The sequence below is a fragment of the Miniopterus schreibersii genome (assembly GCF_964146895.1).
Source record: "Miniopterus schreibersii genome assembly, chromosome: 6".
In the NCBI taxonomy this organism is placed as follows: Eukaryota; Metazoa; Chordata; class Mammalia; order Chiroptera; family Miniopteridae; genus Miniopterus; species Miniopterus schreibersii.
The window spans coordinates 40273777-40291094 of NC_138107.1; the positions used below are offsets into that span (position 1 = coordinate 40273777).

At 37.3% G+C, this 17318-nt stretch overlaps 1 protein-coding gene across 2 annotated transcripts in view; it reads right to left on the bottom strand.

Annotated features, from left to right (window-relative positions):
• The window catches only part of SNX14 (sorting nexin 14), a 65326-nt gene extending 49765 nt beyond the window's left edge, over window positions 1-15561 (bottom strand). For both annotated transcript variants that reach the window (XM_081141575.1, XM_081141574.1), the window contains exons 1-4: window positions 13775-15561; window positions 4122-4242; window positions 2716-2792; window positions 2556-2634 (exon numbers count right to left, since the gene is read on the bottom strand). In XM_081141575.1, coding sequence (XP_080997701.1) covers window positions 2556-2634; window positions 2716-2792; window positions 4122-4242; window positions 13775-13980 — 483 coding nt within the window. In that variant the 5' untranslated portion in view covers window positions 13981-15561. The remainder of the gene's footprint in view (window positions 1-2555; window positions 2635-2715; window positions 2793-4121; window positions 4243-13774) is intronic.
• Window positions 15562-17318: the final 1757 nt, after the last annotated feature.

Sequence of the window (17318 nt, forward strand, 5' to 3'; positions counted from 1 at the left end):
TTGTAGCAATAGCCTCTAAACTAGTCTCCCTCCTTACAAGTTAACTCCCATCCCCATCCTCCATAGAGCTGCCAAAGTGATCTAAACCATACATTTGACCACATCACTCCCTTGCATGAAACCCTCAATATATCAAACCACAACATATCAAAGTAAGAAAAGTGGAGCTGCACTGATTTTGAAGGGGCGGGAGAAAGCTGCTCAGCAGCAATTGTAACCATTAATTTCCTTTTTACCTCCCACTGCATCCTGTGAGTCACATCTGAAAATTCTAGTTACACAGCTGAAAGTCACTGGCTTCCATGATCAATTAAACTTCTTCAGCATGGCCCTTTAAGTCTTCTGATGACCTGATTTCTAAATGGTTATATAAAAACTGGTTAAGAATTAAGCCAGCCCTGAGTTTTAGACTGAGTTCTGCTATGAACCAGCTAAGAAACTTGAGAAAATTGTTTAAACTCCCTAAACCACAGTTTTGGTTAAATCATCTGTTAGTAGCACCTACTTCAAAGGTTATGTGATTACATGAAATAATGCAAGTACAGTGATTAGCACAATGCCTAATATATAGTAAGTGATCAATAACTACTAGCTACTAGAATATTTTCTCTTCATTGTCCACATCCTGCTTCACATTTTACCCTCCAGCTTGTTTCAGAGCCTCTCTTTCCTTTCCAAAGCTCTTCCCAAACCTTGAAATACCTTTTCCCACATTATCAGTCTGGCAAACTTCTAGTCATACTTCCTGATTGCCCCTCTCAACAGTTTATGAACTTCTTTCTCTGTACTAATAATATACCTTATACATTTATTCCATTATTCCCTGCATTACATCATATGGTAATTACCTGTTCATATGTGTAACTCCCCTCCTAGACTGAAGTTCCTAGAAGAAAGGAACCATACCTTATTTCCCTTGTCATTCCTGGGCCTAATCTAGCTCCTGCCTATATAGCAACATCTCAAAACATGTTTTTAAGTTTGGAGCTAATATTTATGGAACACCAATAAGTGCCAGACAGTAGGTGAAGAGCTTTGCTAAGTTTCTTTAAAAAATAAATAAATAAATGAAGTGTCAAAGACACAAAAAATACTCTTACTACAGGTCTTGTATTCAACAGACTTCAAATCGGCAAACTCCAATAAAAATATAATAATGTGAGCCACATATATAATTTTAAATTTTGTAGTAGCTACATTTTCAAAATGAAACAGGTGATATTAATTTAATGATATATTTTATTTAACCCAATATATCCAAAATATTATTTCAACATGTAATCAATATAAAATATTTAATGGCATATTTTATGTTCCTTTTTCCTTAATAAGTCCTCAAAATCCAGTATATATTTTACACATAAGTACATCTCAGCATATTTCAAGTGTTTATTGGTAGCCACATGTGGGAAGTGGCTACCATATTGGACAGCACAGTCTTAAATCAGGGAATTTTGAGGATGAAAAATAACCTTATAGTGGAAAAAGTCAAGAACCATATGATTTCATTAATATGTGGGACATAAAACTGGAAGAAACAAACAAAACTTCATAGACACAGACAACAGTATGGTGGTTACCAGAGGGAAAGGAGGCAGTAAAGGGTAAAAGGTGTCAAATATATAATGACGAAAATAGATTTGACTTTGGGTGATGAACACACAATGCAATATATAGATGATGTATTATAGAATTGTACACTTGAAACCTATATAATTTTATTAACCAATGTCACCCCAATAAATTTAATTTTTTAAAAAAAGACCTTACAGAAGATGGAAAAAAATAACACAAAACAAAACAAAACAAAAAACACACGCCAGGAGTTTTGCATTTATGCTGCCTACTTTCAGCCACAGAAGGATAAAAACTTGGAAAAAGGGTAAAATTAGGCAGGACTCAGATGTTTAATGCTATTCTTCAACTAATTACCATTCAACTTAATTCAGCCATCAACAATGTATCTGGCCCTGCACTTGGTGCTGGGAACAAATGAGACCCCATTGCCTGCCTTTAAGGACTTTACTGCTTCCTCAGATCAATGGAGAAGACAAATTTTTAAAACAAATAACTAAAATATATATGTTACCAAAAAGGGACACATAAAATGTGATGGAACAAAGATAAGAAAACATGCCTTCTACTCCCACATTACGCAGGAACTGAAAAAGTATCCCATTCTCTCTGCTTTACCCTTCAGTTAGTGACAAAACTGGGATCACAATTCAGTAAGATATACATTTGCTCCTTGTAGCTCAAGTCCCTCCTTTTGAAATTGCAACTGGTTATTTCTACTGCTCTATCATAAAAATGACTATGTTTATAAGAGTTAAGCAATAACTAGGTAAAGTACTTTCTTCAGCTAAAATGTCCATTTAAATTAGACATGGAATCCAAAAACATTTCTAGTTTACCATTCAAGTTGCATATTTCATAATAATAAATTACCTAGCCAAGAAATGATCAGGTAGCACACATTAAGATGCTCCATAATTAAATTTTCCATAGGTATTTAATATTTGGGGATATTTGGCAGTGTTAATTAAATCAGTTACCTCCGAGAGAGATGCATCAACCTTGGAAGAAATTTTCATGTCTAGCCATGGCTGGTAGTTTTCAAGGAGCAAGGAAGGCCTAAAGAAAATCATACAATTAAATTGCTTGAAATCCAAATGTAACTGGAAGGATCAACAAATAAAAAAATGTATAACTTACCTATGTCGTTTACATTTCACTTTACCACAAACAGCACAGCTACGACCTTGAGGAAATAATTCTTGAAGTCCTAATTGCTGAAAAAAAAAAGAAAAAAAAAGGAAATTGGGGGAGGGGAAAGGAGGGTGTAAATTTGTCTTTACTTTACATATCATCTTTCCTAAGAGAATCATTTTTCCAAAGCTTGTGAATCAATGTATAAATTCAGAGTACTTTTTTTATTATTGTCTGTTTTAACACTAAAAACATTATTTGTAATAAATACTACTTGCTAAACTAAACAGACAAGAATGAAAAAAAACCTTTACAATACCTAAGCCAAATTTTCAAGGTTACAATTCAAATCAATTGTTATGCTCGCTTATTAAAAAAAAAAAACCAATCTATATTTAAAAATAATACTCTACTGCAAAAGTATAAGAAAAAACTATTTTCTATTTCTCCAAAACCTTAAATTCAATGAGGAAGAAAATATGTGATTAACAGTAAGGTTACAGAGCACCACTTTCAACTGTGTTTCCTCTGAGTAGAAATACCAATAAACCTGAGAAGAGGGGCTGCATCAACCTGAAGAATTATCAAGTAAGATTCAAGATATACCACTAAATCCTGGTATACACACTAGGGACTTTGCCTACCAGAGATAGATTCAATACACTATCATATTTATCAAATTTCAGAAATACAAATTATTTTGGTTAAGTAAACTGTCTAATTATTTATCTGTTTGTTTCTAGGGAACAAATAGACATTTAAGAAATTAACAGTGTTAATTCAATTGTGCCAGTGCCTCAGAATCACCTGGAAAGTTTTTATACAAGTACTGATTACAAGGCTATTACAGTACTAGTCAATCAAAATCTGTAGGGCCCAGGAGTTTTTATTTTTAAAGATTCCCCACATGGCCCAGCTGGCGTGGCTCAGCAGTTGAGCATCAACCTATGATCCACAAGATCATGGTTCAATTACAGGTCAAGGCACATGCCCAGGTTTCAGGCTCGATCCCCAGTGAGGGGGCACGCAGGAGGCAACCAATCAATGACTCCCTCATTATTGATGTTTCTATCTCTCTCTCCCTCTCCCTTCCTCTCTCGGAAATTAATAAAGATATATTTAAAAAAGAAAAAAAAGGTTCCCCAGGGGATTCTACTGTACAGTCAACTTTCGGAACTTTTGTTCTAATTTATTGCCCTCATAGTTAATATGCAGTTAGAGGACACTCTAAAATTATAGATCCCAACTTTCTGAGAATTTTGTATTTTCTTTTTATAGTTACTCCTAGGAGAACTGTAGACCTTAAAAATATACACATATGTAAATTTGCTTTAACATGCTTTCAATAATAATATCAAACAGCACAGGATCATACACACTGACTTTTAAAAATAAACACACATAAATTTTACCTTGGGTTTGTATTTTATTGTGAAGAATATATTTGGTAAGAGAGAATCTGGTCCTAATGAGCAGTAGAACGTGACAACTCCGGCAACAAATGACCAGAAGATCATTAAAATATGAAGATACCTTAGAAAAAAATAAAAATAATTGTTAAAACCAGAAAAAGTATAACACTAAGTTGTCCCTTCGTTGATTTAGCAAGTGCTTATTAAACACCTACTATATCAGACTGAAGCAATTTCTCCAATCATGATTTTCTGTAATTATTAGCTATAAGAATCACAAAATATATGCTATCAAAAGAACACTTCACTTAAAGTGTAAAGAAGTATGTTTTGTAAGGTATATAAATGTCTAATCATTATGCTGTATAGTTGAAACTAATGTATTGTCAACTGTAATTAAAAAATAAATTTTTAAAATAAATAAAATGGGGGAAAAGCTTAAAAAATAAAGTAAAAGGAAGTATAAATTCTCAATATTTTATAATTTGGTACCTAAGTTGTCATGTTTAACTAGCCTATATGACATTTTTCCAGAATACCATCTAATGATATTGTACCATTCATACCCCACCAAAATTCTGATTATTTTCCATTAAATAAAAAAAAATTACTGAGTGCCTATTTTATTCTGCACAGTACTAGGCCTTGGGGATATAGCAGGAAACAGCAATGCTATGGTCTCTATTTGCATGGAAAATGCTGTGTGGTAGATGTTACAGATAAGTAAATGAGTGCAATACAGTGTGATCATGTGTTCTAGATTATAACAGAGAAAGTATGCATGATATGGGAACACCTCATGCAGAACACACAGCTGAAAATTGAAAGGACAGAAAACTTTTTCAGAAAAAGTCATGTCCATGGAAAAACTAAGAGTAGGAGGAAAACAACAGAAGAGGATAGGGTTAGAAAAATTAGGGCCTAGGCATGAGGTAAGGGAATTCAAACGAGAGAACTAAGTACGTTGAGATCTGAGCAGCCATAAGGAAGAAGTTGCTTTGAGATGAATCTGAAAAAAACAAGCAGAAGCCAGATGATATAGTGTTATATAATAAGTCATGTTAAGGTGTCTCAATACAGGCCGCCCTCACACTGAACAGTTCTGATGTGCACAAATTCCAGTTACCATGATTTTATGAAGCAGCAGCCCCAACAATACAGTTCAAATTCCAATTACCACACATTATGTTTAACTGTGAGTAAATGTGTACAAACTTTTGGGCTAGCTCTTCAGTCCACAAATTACTATGTAGTGAGAAGAGAACGAAGCCAGTCCACAGAGAGAAGAAAAAGGGAGGTGAAGAAACATCCACTGCATACCTCTTAACTAAATGATCTCTCACTAAGCACTTTAAAACATAAACAGGGTTACCATCCACTCAAAAAACAGACATGGCTTAATGTTGCCTACAAAATGTAATATAAACCCCTTAAACCTTTATGGTCCCTTTCAATCTGGTCCTAACACCTTTATACCCTTATTTCTTCCCATACCTTTGCACAAAGCTTAACCAAAATAGCATGCTTGACATTAAGCTTTTAAAAAAATAAAAACTATAATAACCACCATATTGCTGTCTATGAGTTTTTGTTTGTCTGTCTTATGTCACCTCAATAAGTTTATGTCTGGAAACTAACTCAAGTTATAGAGGTATTCACAGAGAAAATAATGAAATTCATACCCACAGCTGCTCATCAAAAATCATTTTTAGCCAGACAGATACGACTCAGAATTCTTACTATTTAGGATTCTTAAGCAGTTTTATAGCACAATTTCATATATAACACCCCCAATGAGGTCTGATTCAGTAACCCATAATCAGATATTAATATTTCTGCAATAAAACAAGAACAATAAGAAAAGAGTCAGAAATAAGTACTATAAGTAGTCTCATGTCTGTTCAAGTCAAGTTTTGTCATTAAATGTAATTAAATGGTTTAAATGGTGCCAAATTCAGGGAAAAGGCTACTTCTTCAGAGCTTTTTTGATTTCAGAATTACAGATTAGGAACTGTAGACCTGTATTTAGACTGAATGACAATAAACATTACATGCAATATGTGTAGGCTATAAATAAGGGAAGCAATAACTAAGGCATTATTTTAAAAGGAAATCTATAGCTTTAAATGCATTAACCCTGTTGTTCTCAACCAAGGGTGATTTTACCCCCAGGGGGAAAATGAAGACATTTTTTACTGTCAAAACTGTGGGGAGTACAATGGTTGTGGGGGAGTGCACTACTGACATCAAGTAGCTAAAGGCCAAGGCTGCTGGTAAATATCCTACAACAAGGAAATATCTGACCCAAATTCAGTGGTATTGAGGTTGAGAAACCCTACATTGACCAGAGACCAAAAAAAAAAAAAGTGCTGAAACCCAATAAACTAAGCATTCAGAAAGTTGGGTGGGGAAACTGCAAATTGAAACACACAAAAGAAAAGAAACAGTAAAGAAAAAAACAAATCAATAAAGTAGACAACAATGACAAGAGATAATAAAATATAAGTTGGTTTTTCAGAAAAATTAATAAAATAAGCAAGCTTCTAACTGATACTAATGGAAGTTACTACGTCACCAATTACTCTAAAGATTGATAAGAGAAAACAGTATTTATCCTACTTTTCCAATTTAAACTGCACTTCATTATAACTAACTAGGCCTAATGCATGAAGTAAAGCAATTCTATTTAAAAAAATAAAAATAATTCAAATTTAAAACTATACAAGGAATGAAAGAATGAGAAAATCATCCTGTTGCAACCTATAATGAAGTAATTGATTCAGGAATAAATAAGTGGTAAAATGAAAAAGAAAGCTTGTTTTTGTTTTTGAAAGTTTGTTTGGCCCTGTTGGTTAGAGCATCCTCCCATGCACTGGAAGGTCACCAGTTCAGTTCTGGGTAGGTTTTGGTTCCGTACCTGGTTGGGGGGGCATACACTGGCAACCAAATGATGTATCTCTCTCACACTGATGCTTCTCTCTCCCTTCCTCCCTCTCTAAAATCAATAAAAACAGCCCAGTGGGTGTGGCCCAGTGGATTGAGTGTAGTCCCATGCACCAAGAGGTCACTGGTTCAATTCATTGTCAGGGCACATGCCCAGGTTTCAGGCTCGATCCCCAGTAGGATGCATGCAGGAGGCCGTCCATGTTTCTCTCTCTCATTGATGTTTCTATCTCTCTCCCCCTCTCCCTTCCTCTCTCTGAAATCAATAAAGATATATTTTAAAATAATAATAAAATAAAATAAAATGCACAGGGAAAATAAAGGTTCACAAAGATCTGCACCAACTTTGAAAAAGAAGGATCAAGAGGGAGAATTTGTTCTAACAGATATAAAAACATACTACAAAAAGTATAGTACTACTGTTAAAAATATCTGGCGTTGTTATAGGAAGAGAAAAATACACAAAAGAAATAGAACACAGAGTAAAAAAAAAAACATGACATTTGGGAACAAAATATATGACATTCCAGAGTCTACTTGTCTGGATTCAAATCCTAGCTATGACACAACACAAATTATTTAACCTCTCTGACTCTTGTTTGATCCTCTATAAAATGGGGTAATAATAATACCTAATTCATAGAGTTGTTATGATGACTAAGTAAGTTCATAAAAGTACTAAAAGCCTGTTACTTACTAAGTTAAGTGTATATAAGTCAGCTGTGGCAATTTAAAAAGTAATAGAGAAAATAGACTGGTGCAGCCACTATGGAAAACAGTGTGGAATTTCCTCAAAAAATTAAAAATGGAACTGCCATTTGAACCAGTGATCCTACTTCTAGAACTATATCCTAATAATCCTGAAACACCAATCAGAAAGAATATATGCACTCCTATGTTCACAGCAGCATTATTTACAGTAGCTACAATCTGGAAACAGCCCAAGTGCCCATCAGTAGATGAGTGGATAAAAAAGCTGTGATACATTTACACAATGGAATACTCTGCAGCTATAAAAAAGAAGGATCTCTTACCCTCTGAGACAACATGGAGGGACTTGGAGAGTATTATGGTAAGCAAAATAAGCCAGAGAAAAACAAGTATCACATGATTTCAGTTATATGTGGAATCTAATCAACAAAATAGATCCAAAGACATGGAAGCATGCAACAGACTGATGAATCTGAGAGGGAAGGAGGAGGTAGATTAATCAAAGAACTTATATGCATATATGCATAACATATGGACACTGCAGTGAAGGCCTGGGGAGGGGACGGGAACGAGGTGGAGAGGGTCATGGGGGGGGGGAAGTGGCCATCTGTAATACTTTCAACAATAAAGATAAATTTTTTAAAAAGTAATAGAGAAAATAATAAACTGTGTTAAAAAGCAGGCGCCACATATAGAAGGCTATATATATATGGAATAATCTAAATTTATGTGATAAAATTATAAATTGCAGGTAAAACTGATTAGAATGTTAACAAAAGTAGTCATCTCTGAATGGTAAATTTATGAGTGATTTTTTTAACATCTTGATATTTGTCTGTATTTTCTGATTTCTTCATAATTTATCTGAACCAATGCTACCTAGACAGTTCATAATAATCTATATTATTCTTAATGTCTTTTTAAGAATAATGTATTTTTAAAAGCTTAGGCTTCTGAATTAGAATGACCCACATTAGAATCCCATTCTGCTCCTTACTCTCTATAAGCCTGAGCAAGTTATTTAACAACTACAAGCTTCGGTTTGCTCACTTGTGAAATGGAGCTAATAACCATCAAAGAACTGCGTAATATAACTACAATGAGCTATCATTATACACTCACTAAAATGGCTAAATTAAACCTACAGACAATATCAAACATTGCTAGAGGAAGTGTAAATTGTTGTAAACACTCTGAAAAACTGTCTTGCAGTATCTACTTAAGTTAAACAAATGCATATACTATCACTAAGCATTTCTATTCATGGGCACATACCCAAAAGAAAAAAGTACATCTATCAAAAGAAATGTAATTAAGAATATTCACAGCAGCATTATTTATAATAGCCAAAAACTGGAAACTGCCTTCAAAAGTAGAATGGATAAACAAAGTGTGTCATACTCCCAATGGAACAGTACAATATAAGAAAAGAGAATAATCTACTGATATATGCATCAATAAGGATAAATCTCAAAAGTAGAGTTGAGAGAAAGAAACCAAGTACAAGAAGACTATATAACTCCATTTACATGAAATTCAAAAACAGCAAAAGTGATATATGGTGATTGAGGTTATTAACAAGGGAGCCTACTGGGATGCTAGAAATATCTTGATCTGGGTGGTGGTTACATAGGAAAATTTAAAAATTCACAGAACTAATCAATTATGTGTTATGTACTTTTCTGTTAAGTTATATCTCAAAAAAATCCCACAAAACCTAAGACTAATAATAGTAACACCTATCTTACAATATTGTGAGAATATATGAGACAAAAATAACTGCTAACATTTAATAAGAGCATGTTCTATGGATTGAGCACCATTTGAAGCACTTTCTATGTATTAACCCACTTAAGTCATCAAAATAACCATATAATGTTGGCACTAGTATTATCCACATTTTACAGATAGGGAGATTGTGACAGATAAAAGTTAGATTAATTATCCAAAGTCACATAACTTGTAAGTAGAGGAGTCATAATCAAATTCTAACAGTCAAGCTTCAGATTCAAAACTTTCAACCACAACAATAAATTACCTCAATAATAAATAAAAACTCAACACAATACCTGAGCAAAAACAAAGCACTCACAAATTGTTGGCTATTATTACTATTACCATTATTATTAGGATTAACTTAAAATATTCCTTATTCTAACATTCAAATACTCAACACTATGTATGGCGAATAAACAAATCTATATAATTGTAACTATGCTACTAATTTGTTCTAACAATACCATAAAGGTGAGATCGTAAATAATTTGAAATACAAAAAGTATGTTACTCCACTCTTCCAACAAGTCACTTACAATGGTCCAAAGGTTATATCCATTTATCTTTCCGCAGATAAGATTCATAATCTTAATTCATTTTGAGAGAAAAATTTATATGCTAAATAATACCTTGAAATATCTTTAGGAGTTAAAGTTTCAAAACTACTGAGAAAAAATTTTCAAAAAGGGGTATTATTTCAAGTTTAAACATATAGAGGGAAAGCTTCAAATCTTCATACTAACCAGTGGAGTTTTTTTGTTTTTGTTTTTTAATGTATCTTTATTGATTTCGGAGAGAGGAAGGGAGAGGGAGAGAGATAGAAATATCAACGATGAAAAAGTCATCGATCGGTTGCCCTGAATGGGGATCGAGCCCAAAACCTGGGCATGTGTCCTGACCAGGAATCAAACCGCAATCTCCTGGATCTTTGGTCGATGCTCAACCGCTGAGCCACACCCAGCATGGAGATTTTAAACTGAAAATTTCTTTTACAGTTATTTCTAAAAATTAACTGGTGAAATGCCTGTATAGAAATTACTTATTGATGATTAAATAGATGAAATGGAAAGATTGATACAGGTTGCCTACAAACAGGACCATGTGCGTAAGTGCTATATTTGCCATGTTTATTATTAAACATTTATGATCTTTTGCATATAGGTTGTCTCAAAATGAGTGTGCCTCCTTCGGTGCATGGCTCAAGGATGGGGAGTATAAGCCAGTCCTTCTTTCAATAAACATTGAGTGACTTTCAATTTTTTTAAAAAATCACTTATTCAAAGTATGTATTAAGTATATCTTCCTATTTCTTCTATTCCATCGTTATGCCCCCAAATGTTTTTTTAAATATTATATATATTTTTAATTTCTGAATAGATGTGCCTAGCACTTTTCCACTCTCAGAGGAGGCCATGTTTCCTTGTATAAAAATCTTTCAAAGATGGTCTAAGCATATGTTTGTATGCACATAAGAATATACACTTTTTTTTAATCTTCACTCGAGGATATTTTTTCATTGTTTTTCAGAGAGAGAGAGAAACATCGATGTGAGAGAAACACATTGATTGGTTGCCTCCTGCACTCACCCTGACTGGAGCTGGGGATCAAGCTTGCAACCGAGGTACAGACCCTTGGCCGAAATCTAACCCCGGACCCATTAGTCCCCAGGCCGACGCTCTAACCACTGAGCCAAACCGGCTACAAAAATATACACACATTTTAAAGAAAATCACACAATACACTGAAAAGTACACTCTATGCAATTTTCTGCACCTTCCAAAAGCTTTTTCCTGGAAAAAGAATACCTACTCACTCTTTTAGTCAAGACTAATGTTTAAAATCACTTTTGCTGATTACTATAGCAACAAATGGAAAATACCAAAAAATGTATGCAAAAGCAATTTCAGTCATAAACCCAATCACTCAGAGATAACAGTCAAGTATTATTTCCTTCTTTCTTTGCATAATACAAATAAAGATACAGAGTACAGATCATATGGTATACAAATCAGATAGTATCCTAGGACATCTTAACAACATAGAACACTATGTTTAAGTAGACACCTCAGAAATCTAGTTGAACTTGTTCCTATGTGGTTGTCCTACCTTGAAGACCTAAAATGACCTCACTCCCAAAAGATATAGGTAAGAATCCCTAGACAAAACTTAATGACCATATAAAGTTACATGTCTTTCATACTAAACTTGTAAGTCTAGTTTGGAATACCTTCCAGATGACAAAAAGCAAGTAAGTAGTTAATAATTAGTTAGGATTCCACTTCTTCCATACTCCTACAGACATCTTTATCATCACAATCAAAGCACATTTTCCAGTAAAATATCAATCACTATTTAAACCTAACATTATACAGACCAGAATCAACTAATAAGAAAGCAAAACGGCTAGGGAAGAAACCCAACTTCAACAGTCACAAGAAAAATTAAGGGTAAAATTAAGTTATCAAATTTCTTGCGACTGCTTTCTGATTCCTATCCTTGGGGATCAACTACCTCAAGATAAAGAATAAGGTTGCCTTTTGCACTGCTGGTGGGAATTAAGACTGGTGCAGGCGCTGCGGAAAGCAGTATGGAGTTACCTCAAAAAATGAAAAATGCCTTATTATCTATCGATTCCACTTCTGGGAATATATCCAAACAAACCTGAAACATTAATTTGAAAGAACATATGCACCCCTATGTTCACTGCAGCATTATTTACAATAGCCAAGGTTTGGAAGCAGCCCAAGTACCCAGTAGATGAGTGGGAAAAACAGCCATGGTACATTTACACAATGGAATACTACTTAGCTGTAAAAAAGAAGGAACTCTTATCCTTTGTGACAGAATGGATGGACCTAGAGATTATTACAGTAAGTGAAATAAGCCAGTCAGAGAAAAACAAATACCATATGATCTCACTTATATGCAGAATCTAATGAACAAAATAAAATAAAGTAGAAACAGACATTCATAGATATTGAGAACAGACTGTCTGCTCTCAGAGGGGAGGGGTATTGTGGGGCTGGGTGAAAAAGGTGAAGAAATTAAGCAAAAACAAACAAAAAAACCTCATAGAGACACAGTATGGTTACTACCAGAGGGAAAGGGGTGTGGAGGGAGGTAGAAGAGGGTAATGGGGGAATAAATGGTGATGAAAGGAGACTTCGCTTGGGGTGGTGAACACACAGTACAATACACAGATGATGTCTTATAGAATTGTACACCTGAAACCTATATAATTTTATTAACCATAAAAAGTACGGTTGATTGCTTGTGCAAAACAAAGACAACATCATGCAGATGCTGTCACTGACAACTGTCTCAAGACTTCTTTCCACCAAAAGCAAATCTGGAAATAATTTTAAAGGAAAAGTTCTCTCCTGTCTATTTCATCGCTACCATTTCTAGAAATAGCAAAATGACAGAAGTCTACAAGTTTATTTCAGGGGCAGAACCTTCCGATTTCAAACGTCAACTGAATATACCAATTTTAACTCTCGGTCTTCCATTTGGGAACATTCTAGAGATGCTGAGACAAGTACGAATTTGCTTTCTGACTTCGGTTCAACAAATCTTTGTAATCGTCCGTTTCACCAACACTGCGGGACAGCTCCAGCTGTAAGGCGTGTGTCTGTCTGTGTGTGTGTGTGTGTGCGTGTATGTGTGTGCGTGTGTGTGTGTGTGCGCGCGCGCGCGCGTGTGTGTGTGTCTGTCTGTGTGCGTGTGCGTGCGCGCGTGTGTCTGTGTGTGTGTGTGTGTGCGCGTGTATGTGTGTGCGTGCGTGTGTGTGTCGGTGTGTGCGCGCGCGGTCTGTCTGTCTGTGTGTGTCTGCTTAAAGCGGCGGCTGCGACCGGATCTTGACCCCTCCCCAGTCAGCTGACTGGACCGCCCCGGTGCGGTCTCTAATTGGGCAGGACAGACAGATTTCACCCCTCTAAAAAGCATCGATGATGGAGGACCAGGTTTTCAGGAAAGGGCGAAAAGGTAAGAGTCGGGGCGGGCTGGCTTAGGAGACGAGGCCTGAAGAAAGGGGGCACTTGAACCCAACCCCCGCCCGCACTTCCGGGCTCCCCGAGGCCGCTCTCCCCAGAGGCCTCGCAGCCTGCCCCAGGTCCCACAGCTACGCAGCCGGGGGCATCCACACAGGGAGGCTGCACGGCCTGCGGCCCGCGTCTCGGAGAGCAGCCGCCCTCCTCCCGGCGGGCTGCGCACTGCGGCGTTACCTGTTGAGGAGCAGGGAGGCGACGCTGAGGCAGAGCAGCAGGAAGCAGAAGAGCGGGTACTGGCGGCAGATCTCGCGTCCCACGTCCAGCCGCAGCCGCTGCTTCAGCTTCTCCCCCATCGTCCGCACCCAGGGCACCATCTCCACCGGCGTGGCTGAAGCTGTGCTACCGACTGAGGCTGAGGCCGAGGCCGAGGCGACCCCCATTAACCTCTTCCGTCTCTGTCCCGCCGGCTGCCGGCCCGCCGGCCGACCCACACCGCCGCCGACCGGCGGACTGTCCGTGGGTTGCAGACGCCAAAGCTCCGCCCTAGGCCCCCGCCGCGCGTGCGCGGCCGCCTGCCAAGGGGACGGAGGCGCGGCGCGCCGAAGGTCGTCACCCCGGGCGAGCCCCCGCGCGTTCCGCCGCTGGTCTCGCCGCTCCGCCCTCCTGGCCTCCCAAAGAGGATCCAGCTCCTCCGGCGACCCTCCTTTCTCGGAAATCGGGGTGAAGCTGCAGCACCCTGTAACCGCCTGTGTTAGAGAGGAAAGAGAGATTTGTGCCCGAGCGCTGGAGAAACTACTCCCTCCCTCGCCCCCCGCAGCTGCCAGGCCCTGCGTGCGGGACTCCCCGAGCTCGCGGGGCCGCTGGGGACTGTAGTCTTTGTGACGCGAACCTGCGAAGGGTGGAGTGCAGGGTCGCGCCCCCGCCACTCTCCTGCCTCCCTCCTCACCAGAGGCTCAGAGGGGGGTGAAGACAGGTGCGAGTTTTGCGCGTTGCCCAAGGGGGAGCAGGGAGGGACGCCTCCGAGTCCTAGTTTTGCTCAGGCCTCGGGTAATACGACCCTGGATTTTCGAAGAGCCCCACTGGGCCGCCACCCCTGCGAAAGAGCCTCTTTTGCGCGCTCAGGGGCGTGGGTCTAACCAAAATCCAAGTGTTTGGATAAGGGGAGTTGACAGGTTAAAGCCCCCCTGTAGTGTCTCATTGGGCTTTTGCTTTACTAAATTTTTACTGTACTCATCGCTACTCTGATACAGGAAGACCTTATCATAGTAAGTAAAATTTGGGCGGCGCGCTAAACCCTTTCATTTAACTTCCACACATTCATCTCAGTATATAGGTACTCCGGTTTTCTCCCATTTTGCAGCTAGATTACTAAAGCAGAGGGGAATGTGCTCAGGATCAGTTAGCGAAACCGAAATCCCAGAGCTGGGGCACTCATGCTGCCTGTCATTTCTCCTCCCTAGGATCTTACCTTCCAAAGTGTGGAGACAGACATGCTCAGAAATGATTTTCAAAACAAAACAAAACGTGGTATATGTATAGTTTCATTAGTATTTCCCCATGTTATTCTGAATGCATGGATCATCTTTAACGATGCATTATTTTCCGTCAGGATGTACCTTTACTCTGTTATGCTGTTTAATTTCATTAATAGTATAATTATTACCACCCTTGATCACGAATCTATACACAATTGTAATCATTTATTTAGGATCAACATAAATTGCTGGATCAAAGGGTCAAATTTCTTCCCAGTATGGCCCAATTCCACGGTGATATATAAAAGTATCCATTTCTGCCTTGGCCGGTGACGCTCAGTGGTTAGAGCGCCCGCAGGGCCGATGCACCAGAGGGTTACCGGTTGAATTCCCGGTCAAGGGCAGCTACCTGGGTTGCAGGTTCCACCCCATCAGTGCGGGAGGCAACCAATCCATGTGTCTCTTTAACATCAGTGTCAATCTCTCTCTCCCTCTTCTCTCTCGCTCTCTACCTCCCTCCCTCTCTCCCTTCCCCCTACCCCCATTCTCCTTAAAAAAAAAAAAAAAAAAATCAATGGAAAAAAATATCCTCAGGTGAGGATTAACAACAACAAAAAGTATCCATTTCACTGATCCTCATCATTAGGCATTAACATAACAAATATACTCATGCTGTACCATTTCTGATTAAACCATTTAAAAAACTGTGTACCGTCATTGGGAAGCTTAGTGCTATTTTTTATGTTTTGAGATACATATTTAATTCAACATTTATAAATTTTACTTTTGCAGTTTTTAGCGTCTTTGAATCATCTATAAACCCTCCTTTATATGAACATTCTAGGGCTACAATGAAGTACAACTAAAAGATGTATGTTGAATTAATCTACATGTTTCAAGTACTTACTGTAGACTTGAATACTTTAGAATTGGTTAAGTTACTTTATTAAACTTTTCCAGGAAGTTATAGTGCCAGTCTTTTTTCTGTTTAAAAATTTTGCTTCCCTAAAGGCCTATTCTAAAATTACTGTTCAACTTTTCACTAAGAGCCAGGGCATTTTAAAGATCAAATGTTTTTGTTCTGTTCAAGTTAGACATCTTTACAATCAACTAAGACTTCTTTCCCATATGATTTTCTTAGACACAATTAGAATAAGCTAACTACTAAACAATAGGCAATTTAAATGGTCATATTACTCTTATGCTCAGGAAAGTAGAAAATAAAAATAAATTTCTGCACTAAGAAAATTCCTTAAAATCTATGCCTAAAGGAAGAAAATTTCCTGTTGCTACAGACATCATTTAATGAAATAAAAACTTTATTTCATTTGGCAAGTTTTTATTTCATTAAATGTTTTTCTTTTTTCTCAATTACAGTGTACAGTCAATATTTTTTTGTATTAGTTTCTAAATGTTTTCTCTTTAACCTTATAATATAGTATCCACTTTAACACTCACACACATATCTTGAATTTTTTTCCAACCTTTTATTAAAAGTTGGGATATGGGCTATCCATAACCAATCCTGGCTCTAAAACCAGCTCCACTTTCTACTAGAATATTTCATTGAGTAAGGTTAACTTGATCTCTCAACTCCTGCATCCTCATTTCTAAAGCAGAAATAGCCTTCATAAATTTCAAAGATTATATTAGATGGAAAGTGCCTATTAAATGCCTTTATACAATGCTTAATACAAAAATATTTCTTAATTGATGGATTTATGAACATGACAAAATCCACCCAAACCAATTAGCTTTATTTAGATTATAATCTAAAATGACAGCCTGGCCAGCGTGGCTCAGGTTGAGCATCGACCTAGGATCCTGAAGATTGCAGTTAGATTCCCAGTCAGGGCACACGCCCGGGTTGCAGGCTCGATCCCCAGTGGGGAGGGTGCAGGAGGCATCAGATCAATGACTATCTCATCATTGATGTTTCAACTCTCCCTCTCCCTGTCCCTTCCTCTCTCTGAAATAGATATATTTTAAATAAGTAAGTAAAATAAAATGACAATGACGTAAAGCCAAAGCTTATGGGAAACTGAGAGCTTTATTGGCTGCCCTGAAGTTCTAGACCTGCACTGTCCAATACAGTAACTAATAGATATTGTCTGGCTATTCAATGTTTGAAATGTGGCTAGTTTAAATAGGCATATACTATAATTATAAAATACATACCAGATTTTGAAGGCATGAAAACAAGAATATAAACATCTCAATTTTTAAAACTTGATTACATGTTAAATAATGTTTTGGAAATAATGGGCTAAAAAGTATTAACCTATGTTTCTTCTGTAATGTGG